General features: G+C 46.7%; 1 protein-coding gene and 1 pseudogene across 5 annotated transcripts in view; both read left to right on the top strand.

Moving 5' to 3' along the window:
* LOC101030345 (RH-like protein) overlaps nucleotides 1-16,880 on the top strand; it is a 66,188-nt gene that overhangs the window by 13,698 nt on the left and 35,610 nt on the right. For all 5 annotated transcript variants that reach the window (XR_012512345.1, XR_012512346.1, XM_010345428.3 and 2 more), the window contains exons 3-4: nucleotides 4,598-4,748; nucleotides 16,677-16,824. Coding sequence is in view for 3 of the 5 variants with exons in the window: in XM_010345428.3 (XP_010343730.1) it covers nucleotides 4,598-4,748; nucleotides 16,677-16,824 (299 nt within the window). In the remaining 2 variants the exon portion in view is untranslated. The remainder of the gene's footprint in view (nucleotides 1-4,597; nucleotides 4,749-16,676; nucleotides 16,825-16,880) is intronic.
* Nucleotides 4,827-7,053, top strand: LOC120365982 (chromobox protein homolog 3 pseudogene; annotated as a pseudogene).

Genomic DNA, 16,880 nt, shown 5'->3' with positions numbered 1-16,880 from the left:
GGTTAAGAGGCTGGGCATGGTGGCTCACACCTGTAATCCCAGTACTTTTGGAAGCCGAGGTGGGCAGATCACTTGATCCCAGGAGTTTGAGACCAGCCTGAACAACACAGTGAGATCCTGTCTCTGCAGAAAATAGAAACATTAAGCTAGGCATGGTGGTGTGCACCCATAGTCCCAGCTACTTGGGAGGCTGAGGCAGGAGGATCACCTAAACCCAGTGAGGTGAGGCTGAGTGAGCCATGATTGTGCCACTTCACTCCAGCCTGGGCAACAGAGTGAGACACTGTCTCAAAAACTGCTTTAGGTCGAGTGCAGTGGCTCACATCTGTAATCCCAGTACCTTGGGAGGCATAGGCAGCTAGGTCACCTGAGGTCAGGAGTTCAAGACCAACCTGACCAACATGGTGAAACCCTGTCTACTAAAAATACAAAAATTGGTTGGGCATGATGTCAGATGCCTATAATCCCAGCTACTCAGAAGGCTGAGGCAGGAGAATCATTTGAACCGGGGAGGAGGGGTTGTAGTGAGCCGAGATTACACCATTGCACTGTAGCCTGGGCGACATAGCTAGGCTGTCTCAAAAAGAAGCAAAACAACAAAACAGTTTTAGAGTTAATTCCCATGGGAATTCAACACACACACACACACACACACACACACACACACACACACACACAGACTGCATCCACCTGGGAAGTGACAAAGGGTAACCCCGGGGGAATTCTGACAGTAGTGGCCCTGGTTTGGTGTCACTGCCTTAGCTTAGGGTCACACCAGCCTTCAGCCTTCTGCGCTACAGCAGAATAGAGCAGGAGGCATCTAGGGCTGCTGCCGTCTTCCGACATCCACAGGGACCGGTTTATTCTTGACTCAATCCAGGAAGACGAGAAGGGAGAAAATTCACTTGCAGCCTGAGTCAACACCCCTGCCCCACCCCTGACTGCTTCAGTCCCCCTAGCGGTGACCCCCACTGAAACGGGCTCCTTCCTGCCCAGTTCCGGTCAGGGCTGTGCTGACAGGTGGTGACCAGGCCTGCCCCTGGGGACAGGGTACTCTCCCTTGGCCACACTCCAGCCTGTGCCACTTGACTTGGCACTAATTTGGTTCTGTTTTAAGGCCCTTCAGGGGAGGGCCCTATCTTATTCAACATTGTTCTTTGTTTTCCTCTCATACTAGTAACTTAGCAAATGGCTATTGGAGCAAAAATGAAAATAAATGGAACCCTAAAAGTGGGATGTTTTTAAATTTTCTTTCTTTATTTTTTTAGAGACAGGCTCTTGCTCTGTTGCCCAGTCTGGAGAGCAGTGGTGCAATCATAGCTCACTGCAGCCTCTGCCTCCTGGGCTCAAGTGATCCTCCCGCCTCAGCCTCCCGAGTTACAGTTTTTTACAGGTACCCACCACCAGGCCCAACTAATTATTGTATTTTTAGTAGAGACGAGGTTTCACCATGTTGGTCAGGTTGGTCTTGAACTCCTGACCTCAGCTGATCTACCTGCCTAGGCCTCCCAAAGTACTGGGATTACAGGTGTGAGCCACTGCGCCCACCTAAAACAGTTTTTGAGACAGTGTCTCACTCTGTTGCCCAGGCTGGAGTGAAGTGGCACAATCACGGCTCACTCAGCCTCAACCTCACTGGATTCAGTTGATCCTCCTGCCTCAGCCTCCCAAGTAGCTGGGACTATGGGTGCACGCCACCATGCTTAGCTAATGTTCCTATTTCTGCAGAGACAGGATCTCACTGTGTTGCTCAGGCTCGTCTCAAACTCCGGGGCTCAAGCAATCTGCCCACCTCGGCTTCCAAAAGTACTGGGATTATAGCCTCCTGAGTAGTTGGGACTAAAGGCATATACCACCACGCCTAGCTTTTTTTTTTTTTTTTTTTTTTTTAATTTTTGTAGAGATGCGGGGTCTCACTTTGTTGCCCAGGCTGGTCTTGAACTCCAGGCCTTAAGCAATCATCCCACCTCAGCCTCCCAAAGTGCTGAGATTACAGATGTGAGCCACCATTCCTGGCCTTAAAAGTATGATATTTTTAATGCTGAATGGTAACCTAGCACTATTTTAAAGAGGGTTGCTCAGAGGGTTAAATTGGTTTCTTTTTTTTCTTTTTTTTTTGAGACGGACTTTCACTCTTGTTACCCAGGCTGGAGTGCAATGGCGCCATCTCGGCTCACCGCAACCTCCGCCTCCTGGGTTCAGGCAATTCTCCCGCCTCAGCCTCCTGAGTAGCTGAGATTGCAGGCATGCGCCACCATGCCCAGCTAATGTTTTATATTTTTAGTAGAGACGGGGTTTCACCATGTTGACCAGGATGGTCTCGATCTCTTGACCTCATGATCCACTCGCCTCGGCCTCCCAAAGTGCTGGGATTACAGGCTTAAGCCACCGCGCCCGGCTAAATTTGTTTTTTTAATTTTAATTTTTGAAAGCTCCATGAGGACTCTCCCTAGAAGATAATAGAAATAACCAACTACCTTATTGCACTTGACATATATCAACTCACTTTGCCCTTCCCACGGCTCCAGAGGCATTGGGTCCACCTTAAAAATGGAGGCACTAGGTCACAGAGTGATTAAGTAAGTTGCCCAAAATCACACAGCCAGAAAGTGACTGAGTCAAGATTCTAGCCCAGACAGCTTAGACCTGAGACCATGCTTCCAACCACTGCACATCACTATCTTAGCACCTCCCCAGCAAAAACTGGCCCTTGAGGAATGAAATACGACCCTTGCACACATGCTGCTGAACTAAGCCTTTGTCAATGAAATGAACACCCTCTTTAAAGGTATATTCTGTCCAGGCGTGACGGAATATTGAGTAATCCCTTATTCTACATTCCTGGTCCCTGTGAGACTCCTTCCCCGTGCCCTTTGCCCCTTTCCGACCTCCCCCTAAAGTTCTTGAGGCTTAAGCAGACATAGTCTGCAGCAAACACTGGGGAAGCTGAGTCCAGATTTCGGAGCACACAGGCTTTGGATCCAGGCCCACTGGGTTTGAACCTCACACTTGTGATCAGCTGGCTTGACTGTTTCCAAAAAGTCCATTTTAATTGTATACGTGACTTTCTGTAAAATGGTGATACTGAATGGTAACCTAACACCATTTTACAGAGGGTTGCTCAGAGGGTTAAATTTATTTTTTTAATTTTTATTTTTTGAGATGGAGTCTCACTCTGTCGCCCAGGCTGGAGTGCAGTGGCACAGTCTCAGCTTACTGTAACCTTTGCCTCCTGGCTTCAAGTGAGTCTCGTGCCTCAACTTCAAGAGTGGCTGGGATTACAAGCATGCGCCACTCCACCTGGGTAATTTATGTATTTTTAGTAGAGACAGGGTCTCACCCTGTTGGCCAGGCCGGTCTTGAAACCCTGGCCTCAGGTGATCTGCCTGCCTCGGCCTCCCAAAGTGCTGGGAGTACAGGCATGAGCCACTGCGCCTGGACTTACAGGGTTAAAATTTAAAAGAGGTGACGCTGTTACAAGCCTGTTTTACAAAATGCTCTTATAATAAATCATTAACACCACTGTCGCTGTGGCTGTAGCCTCATCATCAACTCCCAGAGGGAGGAGGGAGTCTCAGAGCAAGGTGCTCGGGGGAAACTGGATGTCCACGGATTGTCCAGCTCAGTACCACTTCCTCCGGGAAGTCCTCCCTGATGAATCCAGTCAGCATCACCCTCTCCTTCCAGTGAACCCCTCTAGACTTTTGATATCATATTCTTAGTTGACAGGCTCATGGTGTCACCTGTCTGGATCATAAGTACCTATATATATATATATTTTGTCATAAGTACCTTGAAGACAATCATTTTCTCCTCCTGAGCATGCTCATTGGTTGAGGGAAGGAAGGAATTGTAATAGTGTTGATAAGGCTAGCTTCTTTTCAGGAGTTGGTTCTTTGTGCCAGTCTTGGTGCTAGACACGCTGATAGGAAGAATACTCCTTCGAACCTCCAGGGCACCAACATGGAATTCATTTGATCATCATTCTTAATTTGCAGAAGGAGAAACAGGCTCAGTGAGATGAAATAGCTGCTCCAGTGGCAAGGCAGGGACTTGAAGCCAGGCTTGTCCTACTTCCAAAAGCAGTTTCTTTCCACTACCGCGGAGAGGGAGAGAAAGGACAGTGGCCCCGGTGAAGATGGGGTGACTGGATGCGGGCAGGCCCGCGGGGAAAGAGTGCCCTCTGTTGAGCATCTGAGTGATGACAGCCGAAAAGAAGACTGGGCAGAATCCCAGTTATCAGATCCCCAAAGGGGGCCCTGAGGGAACAGTCACCCTGATCATCCTCAGCTGGATGAGTGTGTGTAGATCAATGCCCTATAGGTGAAGGAGTTGAGTCACAGAGTGGTTAAGTCATACGCCAGACCACAGGACTCGGGGTGCAGAGGTCACCTTGATGGGGGAAGAGATGGTCACTCCAGTCTGCAGCATCAGCGTCCAGGTGGGTAGAAATCTTGTCTTCTACTCCCACAGAAAGTAGGTGCCCAATAGTGTTTGTTGAATGAATGAATGAATGAGTGAATGAGTGAATGGATGAATAAATAAAGGAGAGGCATTCTTCCTTCTCAGTCATCCTGGCTCTCCCTCTCTCCCCCAGTATTCGGCTGGCCACCATGAGTGCTATGTCGGTGCTGATCTCAGCTGGTGCTGTCCTGGGGAAGGTCAACTTGGTGCAGTTGGTGGTGATGGTGCTGGTGGAGCTGACAGCCTTTGTCACCATGAGGATGGTCAGCAGAAACGTCTTCAGTGTGAGTCATGGTGCTGGGAGGAGGGACCCGGGAGAAGAGGGGCTAAAAGCCCATTTTGTGGGGTTTCCAGGCTTTTAAAAAAGAAGACTTGTGATCTCAGCTACTTGGGAGGCTGAAGAGGGAGGATCTACTTGAGGCCAGGAGTTTGAGACCAGCCTGGGCATCATAAGACCTTCATTTCTAAAAAAGATTTGTTTTCTAATTATCCAGGTGTGGTGGCACACACCTGTAGAGCCAGCTACTCAGGAGGCTGAGGTGTGAGTTGGAAAGACTGCTTGAGCCCAGGAGTTGGAGACCAACCTGGGCAATATAACAAGACCTCATCTCTAAATAAATAGGCAGATAGCTAGATGTCTAAATGGGGTTACAAAAGTATGGTCTATACAAATGTTTAAACACAACAAACCAGTGCCTTTAACTACCACAGTATAATCCTGTAGGATTGTACCATTCATAACTTTCATAACTATGGTTGTATAAAAAGAATTAATTTTCAGAGCCTCATCAGCAGTGGTTCCAGCAAGTTTGTACAGCCAGCAACGTCTTCTTTCAAACAGTCAGTGTGTGTCGGTAACTGCACATGTAATCTCAATGGGAGAGACTATCAGAAGTCTAAGTCCGAAGGCGGCTGTGAAGGTGGCCAATCAAATTGCTCTCCCAGCTCCTCTGCTGTAACCCTGCCCCTGAGTGATGACATAGCCAACCTTCCCATCTCACAGGTGAGAAGGCTGATGCCTGGAGAGGGGAAGGGACTGCCCAAGATCACATAGCAAGATAGTGGCAGAACCCAAGCGAGAACCCAGAGTTCCAGTCTGGCTGAGAAGAAAGAGCACTGGACTTGGAGTCAAAGGCTGGGGTTTGCATCTCAGCTCTGCCATAAATCCCTGTGTGACTATGGGCAATTTAACCTTTAGAGCTCCAGTTTCTTCATCTGTAGGTTACAGTACTACCACATAGGGTTTGAGGGAGTAATTGAATTAATCACATATGATGATGCATGTTTACAAAAAAAGGCATGAAGCCCCTTTACTGCGACTCAGTGTCCCATAGGACTTTAGATTTTACTCTGAGAAATACAGGGAGCACTAGGGAGTGTTGGGCAGGGGAAAGCTATGATCTGACTTATGTTTTGAGATAATCACTCTGGCTTCCGGGTTCAGAAGAGACTGAAGGGGCAAGGGAGGAAGCAGGTGGAGACCAGAGCAGCAGCTATTGCCGTAATCCAGATTCAGACTAGGACAGGAGCTGTGAGAGTGGTGGGAAGTGGTTGGATCCTGACTGTATTTTAATAGCAGAATTGACAAGATTTGCTGATGGACTGCACATGGGTTGGGAGAGGGTAAGATGACTTCAAGATTCTCATCTGGCACAACTGAGCAGCTGCTGGAGCCATTTACTGAGATGGGGAACATTGGAGTGGGATAGATCTGGGAGGGAAAACCCAGAGTTCAGTGTCGAATGTGGTAGCATTAGGGTTAAGGTGGGGGGCTAGAGATGTGTATGAAACATCCCAGTGGAGACACTGAATGGAAATGTACAAGTCTTGAAATTTGGGAGTTGTTAGAATATAGATGATATTTAAAGCCATGAGACCCAAGGAGATCGCTCAGGAGTGAGGATAAAGAGAGATGTGAGAGCTAGAGCTGCAGGCGCGCAGGGCCGAAGACGCCGCAGACCCGCAACCCGGAGCAGCTCGGAGGCGGTGAATAATAGCTCTTCAAGTCTGCAATAAAAAATGGCCTCCAATAAAACTACATTGCAAAAAATGGGAAAGAAACAGAATGGAAAGAGTAAAAAAGTTGAAGAGGCAGAGCCTGAAGAATTTGTGGTGGAAAAAGTACTAGATCGACGTGTAGTAAATGGGAAAGTGGAGTATTTCCTGAAGTGGAAGGGATTTACAGATGCTGACAATACTTGGGAACCTGAAGAAAATTTAGAGTGTCCAGAGTTGATTGAAGCATTTCTTAATTCTCAAAAAGCTGGCAAAGAAAAAGATGGTACAAAAAGAAAATCATTATCTGACAGTGAATCTGATGACAGCAAATCAAAGAAGAAAAGAGATGCTGCTGACAAACCAAGAGGATTCGCCAGAGGTCTTGATCCTGAAAGAATAATCGGTGCCACAGACAGCAGTGGAGAGTTGATGCTTCTCATGAAATGGAAAGATTCAGATGAGGCAGACTTGGTGCTGGAGAAAGAGGCAAATATGAAGTGTCCTCAAATTGTAATTGCTTTTTATGAAGAAAGACTAACTTGGCATTCTTGTCCAGAAGATGAAGCTCAATAATTGTTCACTTTTTTATATATATATTTATATATATATATATTATATATATATGTATATATTATATATATATATATATATATAAAATTTGGGTCTTGTTTTTGATTTACTAGTGTGATGAAATAACTACATCCAATGAAAATCAAGTTTGATATGTTCGTTTTGAAAGTAGTGTTGGAGGCCGGGCGCGGTGGCTCAAGCCTGTAATCCCAGCACTTTGGGAGGCTGAGGCGGGTGGATCATGAGGTCAAGAGATCGAAACCATCCTGGTCAACGTGGCGAAACCCCGTGTCTACTAAAAATACAAAAAATTAGCTGGGCATGGTGGCGCGTGCCTGTAATCCCAGCTACTCGGGAGGTTGAGGCAGGAGAATTGCCTGAACCCAGGAGGCAGAGGTTGCGGTGAGCCGAGATCGCACCATTGCACTCCAGCCTGGGTAGCAAGAGCGAAACTCTGTCTCAAAAAAAAAAAAAAAAGAAAAGAAAAGAAAGTAGTGTTGGAAGAGTTGTTGGGGGTTTTTTTGCATCTATAGCACTGGTTACTTTGAACCAATCAATAAAAGCTTTCTGTAATTGCTTCCTTGATCAGAAAAGAACATTTGATACCATGGTATATTATTTTCTCTGCATTAAAGAACAGCTTTTCTAAATGTTAGGGGAAACGTCCATAGTCATTACTAAATCAAAACCTGTGTTCTCATAAGCCTAAGGACCATTCTGGGTTTTTTATGTTTGTGTGTGTGTGTGTATACATAAAATGCATATGTAAAATTTTTTTTAAATATTCACCAAAAAGTCACAAGTAAACCCATGTTTCTGAGATGCCATTGTTCTGAGCAAAATAAGAGCTAATTGCTTCAAGTTAAATTAAAATTTTTCCTGAAGCCATACATTTCAAGTATGTGAAGAAATAAGTGATTTTAGTTAATAGGACAGTTTAAATTGGATAATTTTAAAGCATCTATATAAATGCAGTTTTTTGTTGGCAAAATTCCTAAAAGGAAAACTTATCACTACCATTACAGGAGGTTTCCCCATCCATATGAGGAAACTGGACAAGTGCTAGTGTGTTTTCGTTAGCGAAATAAAACTAAGTTAAATGAACATTGAAAAATCTGCTAGAAGGCCATTCCTTAACAAACTGTTGAAATCCCTGTTGCTACATTGACTAAAAGGTCATGATTCATGGAACATCTTAAGACTTGGTTCATAGAAACCTAATCAGATAGAGATGTTGGCAGTTTATGACCTGCTGACATAAATGTATGAACAACCTTTTGAAATCTAACCTGTTGACCTGCATGTTTTTTCTTTACTCCAACTCAGTCCTTACATGTAGGCTCAGTCTTTCAGTTACTTGCTTTACTGGTTCAACAAAAGCCAGGAAAAACAACTTTGTAGTAATCAGAATGTTATCCAACTGTACATTGTTTACTTTATTGTAAATACTGGTGAACAGTGGTTAATAGTTTTATATTCCTTTAAAAAAAAAAGTGAGAGAGCCGGGCGCGGTGGCTCAAGCCTATAATCCCAGCACTTTGGGAGGCCGAGGCGGGTGGATCACGAGGTCGAGAGATCGAGACCATCCTGGTCAACATGGTGAAACCCCGTCTCTACTAAAAGTGCAAAAAATTAGCTGGGCATGGTGGCACGTGCCTGTAATCCCAGCTACTCAGGAGGCTGAGGCAGGAGAATTACCTGAACCCGGGAGGCGGAGGTTGCGGTGAGCCGAGATCGCGCCATTGCACTCCAGCCTGGGTAACAAGAGCGAAACTCCGTCTCAAAAGAGAGAGAGAGAGATGTGAAGAAGTCTGAGGACTGGATCCTAGAACACCCCGCGTTTTAGAGGGGGGACACGTGGAAGAGCCAGCAAAGGAGACAGAACTGTGCTTGGAGAGGCAGGAGGAAGCCCAGGAGAGGGTGAGGTCCTGGAATCCGGCAAGGAAAGAGAGGGCCTGAGGTAGGCTGAAGTCTGCTGAGAGGTCAAGTAGGGTGGGGACTAGGAGGTGGCCATTGGCTTCGGCAAGGGGACCTTGACACGCAGGGTTTTAGAGGAAGATGAAGGCAAAAGCCTGACTTGACTGGTTCAAGAGCAGGAGATGAGAAAGTGGAGACAGCATCCAGGGGCAGCCCTGCCAAGGACTTTGCTATAAAGGGGACCAGAAATGGAGAAGCAGGAGGGCAGAATCTCAAGGGAGATTTGGTTTGTTTACTTCAGGTGGGTGATATTTATATGCCAGTAAGAATAATCAGGTGGAGAGGGGGAAAATCTGATGATACAGAAGAGACGTGAATTGCAAGAGTCAAGCCTTTGAGTTGGAAAGCGGGAGTGGGATTTGGAGCACTGACGGCTTTAGGCTGATGCAGGGACAATTCATCTTAACAAGAGAAATGGCAGGGACTGTGGATAGGCCAGCAGATTTGGTGCTGGGTACCACAGGTTCAGTCTCCTGCAGGGAGAAAATCCCTTACTAACTAGTTGTATTTTCTCAGAGAAACAAGAGGCACCATCATCAGCCTCATGTGAGGGTGGAAAGGAGAGATGGGGCTACTGGAGAGACAAGGTGTGGTATTGTCATCTGTGCGAGTGGAAGAGAGTGAGAGGACCAGAGGGGTGCAGCGGGACTGCAGGCTGACACCAGGGCTCCTAGGGCTTGTAGTCAGTGGAAAGTGCGTCAGTGACCAGGGCTGTGTGCTGCTGCTCCAGACAGGTGTGGAAGAAGCAGAGTTGAACATGCCCAGCCTGGGGTCCCGCCTAAAGTGAGCCTAAAACCCAAGGGAGACCAGAGATGGGGCTGTTTGCAAAGGAGGAAGTATAATGGTGGCCCACTATTAATAAAACTGAGCTGGTTAAAAAAGGAGTGAGAGTGACATTGGGGAGCCCAGCCAGGCAGCCTGGGTACAAATCTCAGCTCAACCCACGCTAACTGAGTCCATATGGGCCCCTTAGTTGAACTCTCTGTGCCTCAGTTTTCCTATCTGTAGAATGGGGATAAGAATAATGCTACTTCCTAGGACTGTTGCGAGACTTGAGCATATGAATGTATCTAAGGCACTTAAGAATGGTGCCTAGCATGGGGTAAATGTCGTGGCAGTGCTGTTACTTTCACCATCCCCATTGTTCTCAGGCTCCGTTGGTTGGAATTGTCGAAAGGAGGCGATTAAAGGAGTGAGTCAGACAGATAGGAGGTGGTGGTGGTTATCAGGTGCGATGCTTGAAACTGAGGCTCTGGAGGCAACACGGTTACCGGTAATGACAAGATCTAAGGCTTGACAGTGGGTGGCAGAAGTGTAATGCCGGGAAAGATAGATGAGCGGTCAAGGAACCGAGAGGGGAAGGTGCTGGGTGGGCTAAGATCATGTCTGGGAAGAGTGATGGAGAGAAAGGCTGAAGGGCAGGAGCTGACATCAAGCGACCAAGAGGCAGCCAGGAGGCTGAGCCTGCAGCCAGGAAGGGAGAGTGTGATGGCATCTTCTTCAAGGGAGCTGGGGATGTTTGGGGAAGAAAAAAGAACAATGATCGGGGAGGGAATATGGGAAGTTTTTTTTGAGACAGAGTTTTGCTCTTGTCACCCAGACTGGAGTGCAATGGTGCTATCTCAGCTCACTGCAACCTCTGCCTCCTGGGTTCAAGTGATTCTTCTGCCTCAGCTTCCCGAGTAGCTGGGATTACAGGTGCGCAACACCACACCCAGCTAAGTTTTGTATTTTTAATAGAGATGGGGCTTCACCATGTTGTCCAGGCTGGTCTTGAACACCTGACCTCAGATGATCCACCCACCTTGGCCTCCCAGAATGCTGGGATTACAGGCGTGAGCCACCACACCCAGCCTGGATGTTTGTGTTTATTAATTTGTGGTTTTCTTCATCCATGTATGTGACTTTAACCCCTAAATCCTTCAATATATATTTCTTTTTCCTTTTTTTTTTTTTTTTTTTTTTTTGAGACAGAGTCTTGCTCCATCACCCAGGCTGGAGTACAGTGATGGATCTCCGCTCCCTGCAACCTCTGCCTCCTGGATTCCAGCAATTCTTGTGTCTCAGCCTCCCAAGTACCTGGGATTACAGACATGTACCTGCCACGCCTAGCTAATTTTTGCATTATCAGTAGAGACAGGGTTTCACCATATTGGCCAGGCTGGTCTCAAGCTCCTGACCTCAGGTGAACCACCTACCTTGGCCTCCCAAAGTGCTAGGATTACAGGCATGAGCCACTATTTGGCCTCAGTGTATATTTCTGATATGGTTTGGCTCTGTATCCTCACCCAAATCTCATCTTGAATTGTAATTTCCACATGTTGAGGGTGGGACCTTGTGGGAGGTGATTGGATCATGGGAGTGGTTTCCCCCATGCTGTTCTTGTGATGGTGGATTTTCAGGAGAGCTGATGGTTTGAAAGTGCACTTCTGGCCTGGCCTGGTGGCTCAAGCCTGTAATCCCAGCACTTTGGGAGGCCGAGGCGGGTGGATCACGAGGTCGAGAGATCGAGACCATCCTGGTCAACATGGTGAAACCCTGTCTCTACTAAAAATACAAAAAATTAGCTGGGCATGGTGGCGCATGCCTGTAATCCCAGCTACTCAGGAGGCTGAGGCAGGAGAATTGCCTGAACCCAGGAGGCGGAGGTTGCGGTGAGCCGAGATCGCGCCATTGCACTCCAGCCTGCGTAACAAAAGCAAAACTCCGTCTCAAAAAAAAAAAAAAGAAAGAAAAAAAAGAAAAGAAAGTGCACTTCCTCCCTCTCTCTCTCTCTCTCTCTCACCTGTCACTGTGTAAGAAGTGCCTTGCTTCCCCTTCACCTTCCACCATGATTGTAAGTTTCCTGAGGCTTCTCCAGCCATGCGCAACTGTGAGTCAATTAAGCCTCTTTTGTTTATAAATTAGCCAGTCTCAGGAAGTATCTTTATAGCAGTGTGAAAGCAAACTAATACAATTTCCTAAAAACGGTGACATTCTCTTACATAGCCATTGTTCAGTTAAGAAAAATGAGAAGTTTACATTGATACATTATGATTATCTTATTCAAATTTCACCAATTGTCTCAATAATATTCTTTCTAGAATGTGTGTGTGTGTGTGTGTGTGTGTGTGTGTGTGTGTGTGTGTGTGTATAGTAGTCCAGGATTACATCTTGCATTTAGTTCTCATGTTTTATTAAACTCCATCAATCTGGAACAGTTTCTTCATGACCTTGACATGTTTTGAAGATTTGAGCCAGTTATTTTGTAGAATGTGGGTTTGTCTGCTTTTACTCATGATTAGATAGTGGGTATGCATTTTTGGCAGGAATTCCACAAGAGTCACGTGCGCCCTTCTTTATTTATTGTATCAGAAGACATGCTGTCAATTTGTGCCATTACTAGGTGTGTTGACTGTGATCATCGGGTTAAGATGGTACCTGCCAGGATCTTCCACTGCAAAGTTCCTATTTTCCCCTTTGTAATCAATAAACATCTTGTGAGGAGATAATTTCCTATAGAAATCCTGTTTATCATCCAACTTTCACTCACTGATTTTAGTGTTCATTGATTCTTCCCTGAATAAATTAGTACTATAATAATTGCCAATATTAGTTTTCTAATTCCATCTTCCCTTCAGAAGTTGATATTCTTCTGTAAGGAAAAGCTTTCACTTCTCTGTTCATTCACTCATCTATATATTTATTTATATCACAGTGGGCTCCTGGATTCCAATTTGAACACTTCTGTTTTCTGCTTTTTCTCTCTGCTTTGTATAAGGATTAATGACAATGCCCTGATTCCCAGGAAGAAACTGTCCAGAGCTTTCTTAGGCAGAATGAAGAGAATTCAGTATAAGAACCACCAAGGTACATCTGTGTAGTGTGGAAATTTTTTAAAAACCAACGTAAGAAAGAAGAATCTCCAAGGGCAGGAGGTGCTGCCAGACTCAGGAGGGCACTGGAACTGGCTGTGAGAAGCTGCTAAGAGCCCAGGTAGTCCATGCCCTCCATCTTTTAGCTCCGTTTCTCTCTGTACATCTAATGTCTCTGTACACCAGCTTTCTCTTTAGCGAAAAACGTGTCCCCTCCACCCACCCACCCACCTCCACTTGTTCCTGCATTTCTATGTCCCAGATCCTGCAGAAAACAACTCTTTTCTCAGTTAGTCTCAATTCTGTAGTCCAGGGAGAGAGAATCTAATCAGTCCCCTGGGTCATCTTTCCACTCTGGCGCAACCAGATGGCACGGGAGATGGTTCACACAGTAAAAACATGGCTGTCAAGAAAAGGGGTAAATTTCAGAGGCAGAACACTCCCTGTGAGTCCGAACCTCTTCCTGCTTTGTTAAAAGACTGCGTTGATATAACATCACCTCCCCTCTTCTCTGCAGCTTTGACTTGTTAGTTTAGCTGGTCTAGAGGAGGGCTTAGCACTGATTTTGAGTGTTCCTTTTCCTCAAGACTGCCATTCAGCCTGGGTTTCTTCAGTAGGAGGGCTTGGGGGAACCCGAGCCAAGGACCAGAGTCATTTCAGTGCAGGCAGCTCAAGAAATGAATACGCCAAGCCAACAGTCCCCAAGTGTTGTCCCTGAACTCCTTCCTGGTGGAGCTCAAAGAGATGAAAAACATAAGCCCTCTTTTCAGTACTTATCAGGGAATTGCCTAGACTGTCCTCTTTTTGTGTGACTGAGGGCTTTTTACCATCATTTGTTCACTTCACAAATATTTACTTGATACTTACGATGTACCAGGAACTCTTGTGGCAGTGGAAAAATACAACTCTCATGGAAGGTCTATTCCAGAAGGAAAGACTGCCAATAAGCAATAAAATAGGCAAAAGATATAGCATTTTAGAGAGTGGTAAGTACCACAGAGAAAAAATAAAATGGAGAAAGGAAACAGGAAAAGTTGGGGAGAGGGGACGACTGATAGAGAGGGTGGCCAGGGGCAGCTTCATCTCATCAAGGGGGTGATTGTTGAGTACAGACCTGAAAGTAGCGAGTGCACAGCCTCATCAGTATCTGAGAACAGCAGCAGACCAATGGCAGGGTGCTGGGAGGGCCGTTTAATCACTCATGCTGTTTAGAATTGTCAGCACATGGTGATGATAAAAAATAGGCTGGGTGTGGCGGCTCACGCCTGTAATCCTAGCACTTAGGAGGACGAAGTGGACAGATTACTTGAGGTCAGGAGTTAGAGACTAGCCTGGGGAACATGGTGAAACCCCGTCTGTACTAAAAAATATAAAAATTAGCCGGGCATGGTGGCGGGCACCTATAATCCCATCTACTTAGGAGGCTGAGGCAGGAGAATTGCTTGAACCCACGAGGCGGAGGTTGCAGGGAGCCGAGATCGCGCCACTGCACTCCAACTGGGGTGACAGAGCAGACTCCATCTCAAAAATAAATAAATAAATAAGCAAAAATAAATAAAAAGCAGACAGACTTTATAGTTGGCTTTAGACTTGTTAGCTATCCTCTCCAGACAAGGCATCCCTGATTGCGTGGACCCAGGATGGACTATTCCCTCCACCCTGCCCTCGTTATACCCTGGCTGGGGGTCAGCATTTCAGGCAGCTGAATGACCCCAAGGAGGAACACGCTAGTGGGTTTGAGAACAAGAGAAGAGCAAGTGGAGAGTGGAAGAGGAGGTGGCGTCAGAGAGGATGGGCCAGAGGGGATCCCGCAGGGTCATGTCAAGGACACGGACCTTGATTCTGAGTGAGACGGGAGCCGCTGGAGGCGTCTGAGCAGAGCAGTGACATGATCTGACTTGCATTTTATTTCATTTATTTATTTAACATGGAGTCTCACTCTTTTGCCCAGGCTGGAGTGCAGTGGTGTGATCTTGGCCCCCTGCAGCCTCCGCCTCCCAGGTTCCAGCAATTCTCCTGCCTCAGTCTCCCGGGTAGATGGGATTACAAGTGCATACCACCACAGCTGGCTAATTTTTATATTTTTAGTAGAAACAAAGACTGGTCTCGAACTCCTGACCTCAGGTGATCTGCCCACCTCAGCCTCCCAAAGTGCTGGGATTACAGGCATGAACCACCGCACCCTGCCTGACTTGCATTTTAACAGGGTCACTCTGCCTGCTGTGTGGAGAACAGTCTGTGGGGAGACAAGGGTGGAAACAGGGAGACCAGTTAGGAGGTTATTGTAACAATTTGAGGTCGTGGTGATGGTAGGTTAAGCCAAGATGCAGTGAGTGGGGAATGGTGGTAAAAATTCTGCCAGTTGTGGGTAATTTTAGAAAGCACAGCTGACAGCCTTCACCGGTAGGCCACTAAGTAAGTTATTAAGGATTACTAAAATGTGATAGTCACGATGCAAAATTAGAACATATCTAGAATTTACTAAAGACTTTAGTTTGGTATTATAAGAAATCTGGCCACTTTATGTTGCAAAATGTGTATCACTCATCACTTCCTGCAGAGTTAAAATTCCACTGAGAAGGAGGAATCAGCAAGATACCTGTCCATGTGGGTTTTTGCCACACCTAAGTGAACCTTGGTCAAAAGCATATAAGAGCTACTGATAGGCAGGGTGTGGTGGCTCATGCCTGAAATCCCACCACTTTGGGAGAGACGGTTCTCTTGAGCCCAGGAGTTCAAGACCTGCCTGGGCAACGTATGGAGAGTCCATCTTCACACAAAATTTAAAAATTGGCCAGGCAGGCCGGGCGCGGTGGCTCAAGCCTGTAATCCCAGCACTTTGGGAGGCCGAGGCGGGTGGATCATGAGGTCAAGAGATCGAGACCATCCTAGTCAACATGGAGAAACCCCGTCTCTACTAAAAATACAAAACATTAGCTGGGCATGGAGGCGCGTGCCTGTAATCCCAGCTACTCAGGAGGCTGAGGCAGGAGAATTGCCTGAACCTGGGAGGCGGAAGTTGCGGTGAGCTGAGATGGCGCCATTGCACTCCAGCCTGGGTAACAAGAGCGAAACTCCATCTCAAAAAAAAAAAAAAAAAATTGGCCAGGCATGGTTGTGTATGCCTGTAGTCCCAGCTACTCAGGAGGCTGAGGTGGGAGGATCTCTTGAGCCTGGGAGTTGGAGGCTGCAGTGAGCTGTGACTACACCACTGCATTCCAGCCTGGGCAATGGAGTGAGGCTCTGTCTCAAAAAAAAAAAAAAAAAAAAAAAAGTCCAAGTGCCATGGCTCATGCCTATAATCCCAACACTTTAGGAGACCAAGGTGGGTGGATGACCTGAGGTCAGGAGTTTGAGACCATCCTAGCCAACATGGTGAAACCTTATCTCTACTAAAAATACAAAAATAGCCTGTCATGGTGGCGTGCACCTGTAATCCCAGCTACTTGGAGGCTGAGGCAGGAGAATCACATGAACCTAGGAGGAGGAGGTTGCAGTGAGCTGAGATTGCGCCACTGCACTCCAGCCTGGGCAACGGAGCGAAATTCCGTCTCAGAAAAAGAAAAGAAAAAATAAAGAGCTACTGATAAAGGCCAGCTAGCGATATCCCTGGAATAAATACATGGCAACTCATAGGGCTCCTCTGAAGGAGAAAAGCCTGCTGAGTTGGGCTGGGTAAGGTCTGAACCACAGTCTCATGACTTCAAGTCACACCCCTTAAGTGAAGCTCTGAACTTTCTCCAAGGACTGTCGCGGCTTGCCTGTGGGAAGAGGATGCTGACACTCATTTGCTCCTGCTGGGTTTTATTGCAGACAGAGGACCACACGAACATGATGTGCATCCACGTGTTCGCAGCCTATTTTGGGCTGACTGTGGCCTGGTGTCTGCCAAAGCCTCTTCCCGAAGGAACGGAGGAAAAAGAACGGACAGCAACAAGCCCCAGTTTGTCTGCCATGCTGGGTAAGGACAAGGTGGAATGAGTGTTCTCATACTTGGGCTGAGCAGAATGTCTCAGA

This window comes from Saimiri boliviensis, chromosome 11 (genome assembly GCF_048565385.1).
Source record: "Saimiri boliviensis isolate mSaiBol1 chromosome 11, mSaiBol1.pri, whole genome shotgun sequence".
NCBI classification, from domain to species: Eukaryota; Metazoa; Chordata; class Mammalia; order Primates; family Cebidae; genus Saimiri; species Saimiri boliviensis.
Note: the sequence above shows the minus strand (reverse complement) of the source record. Positions and strands in the feature narration are given on the sequence as shown.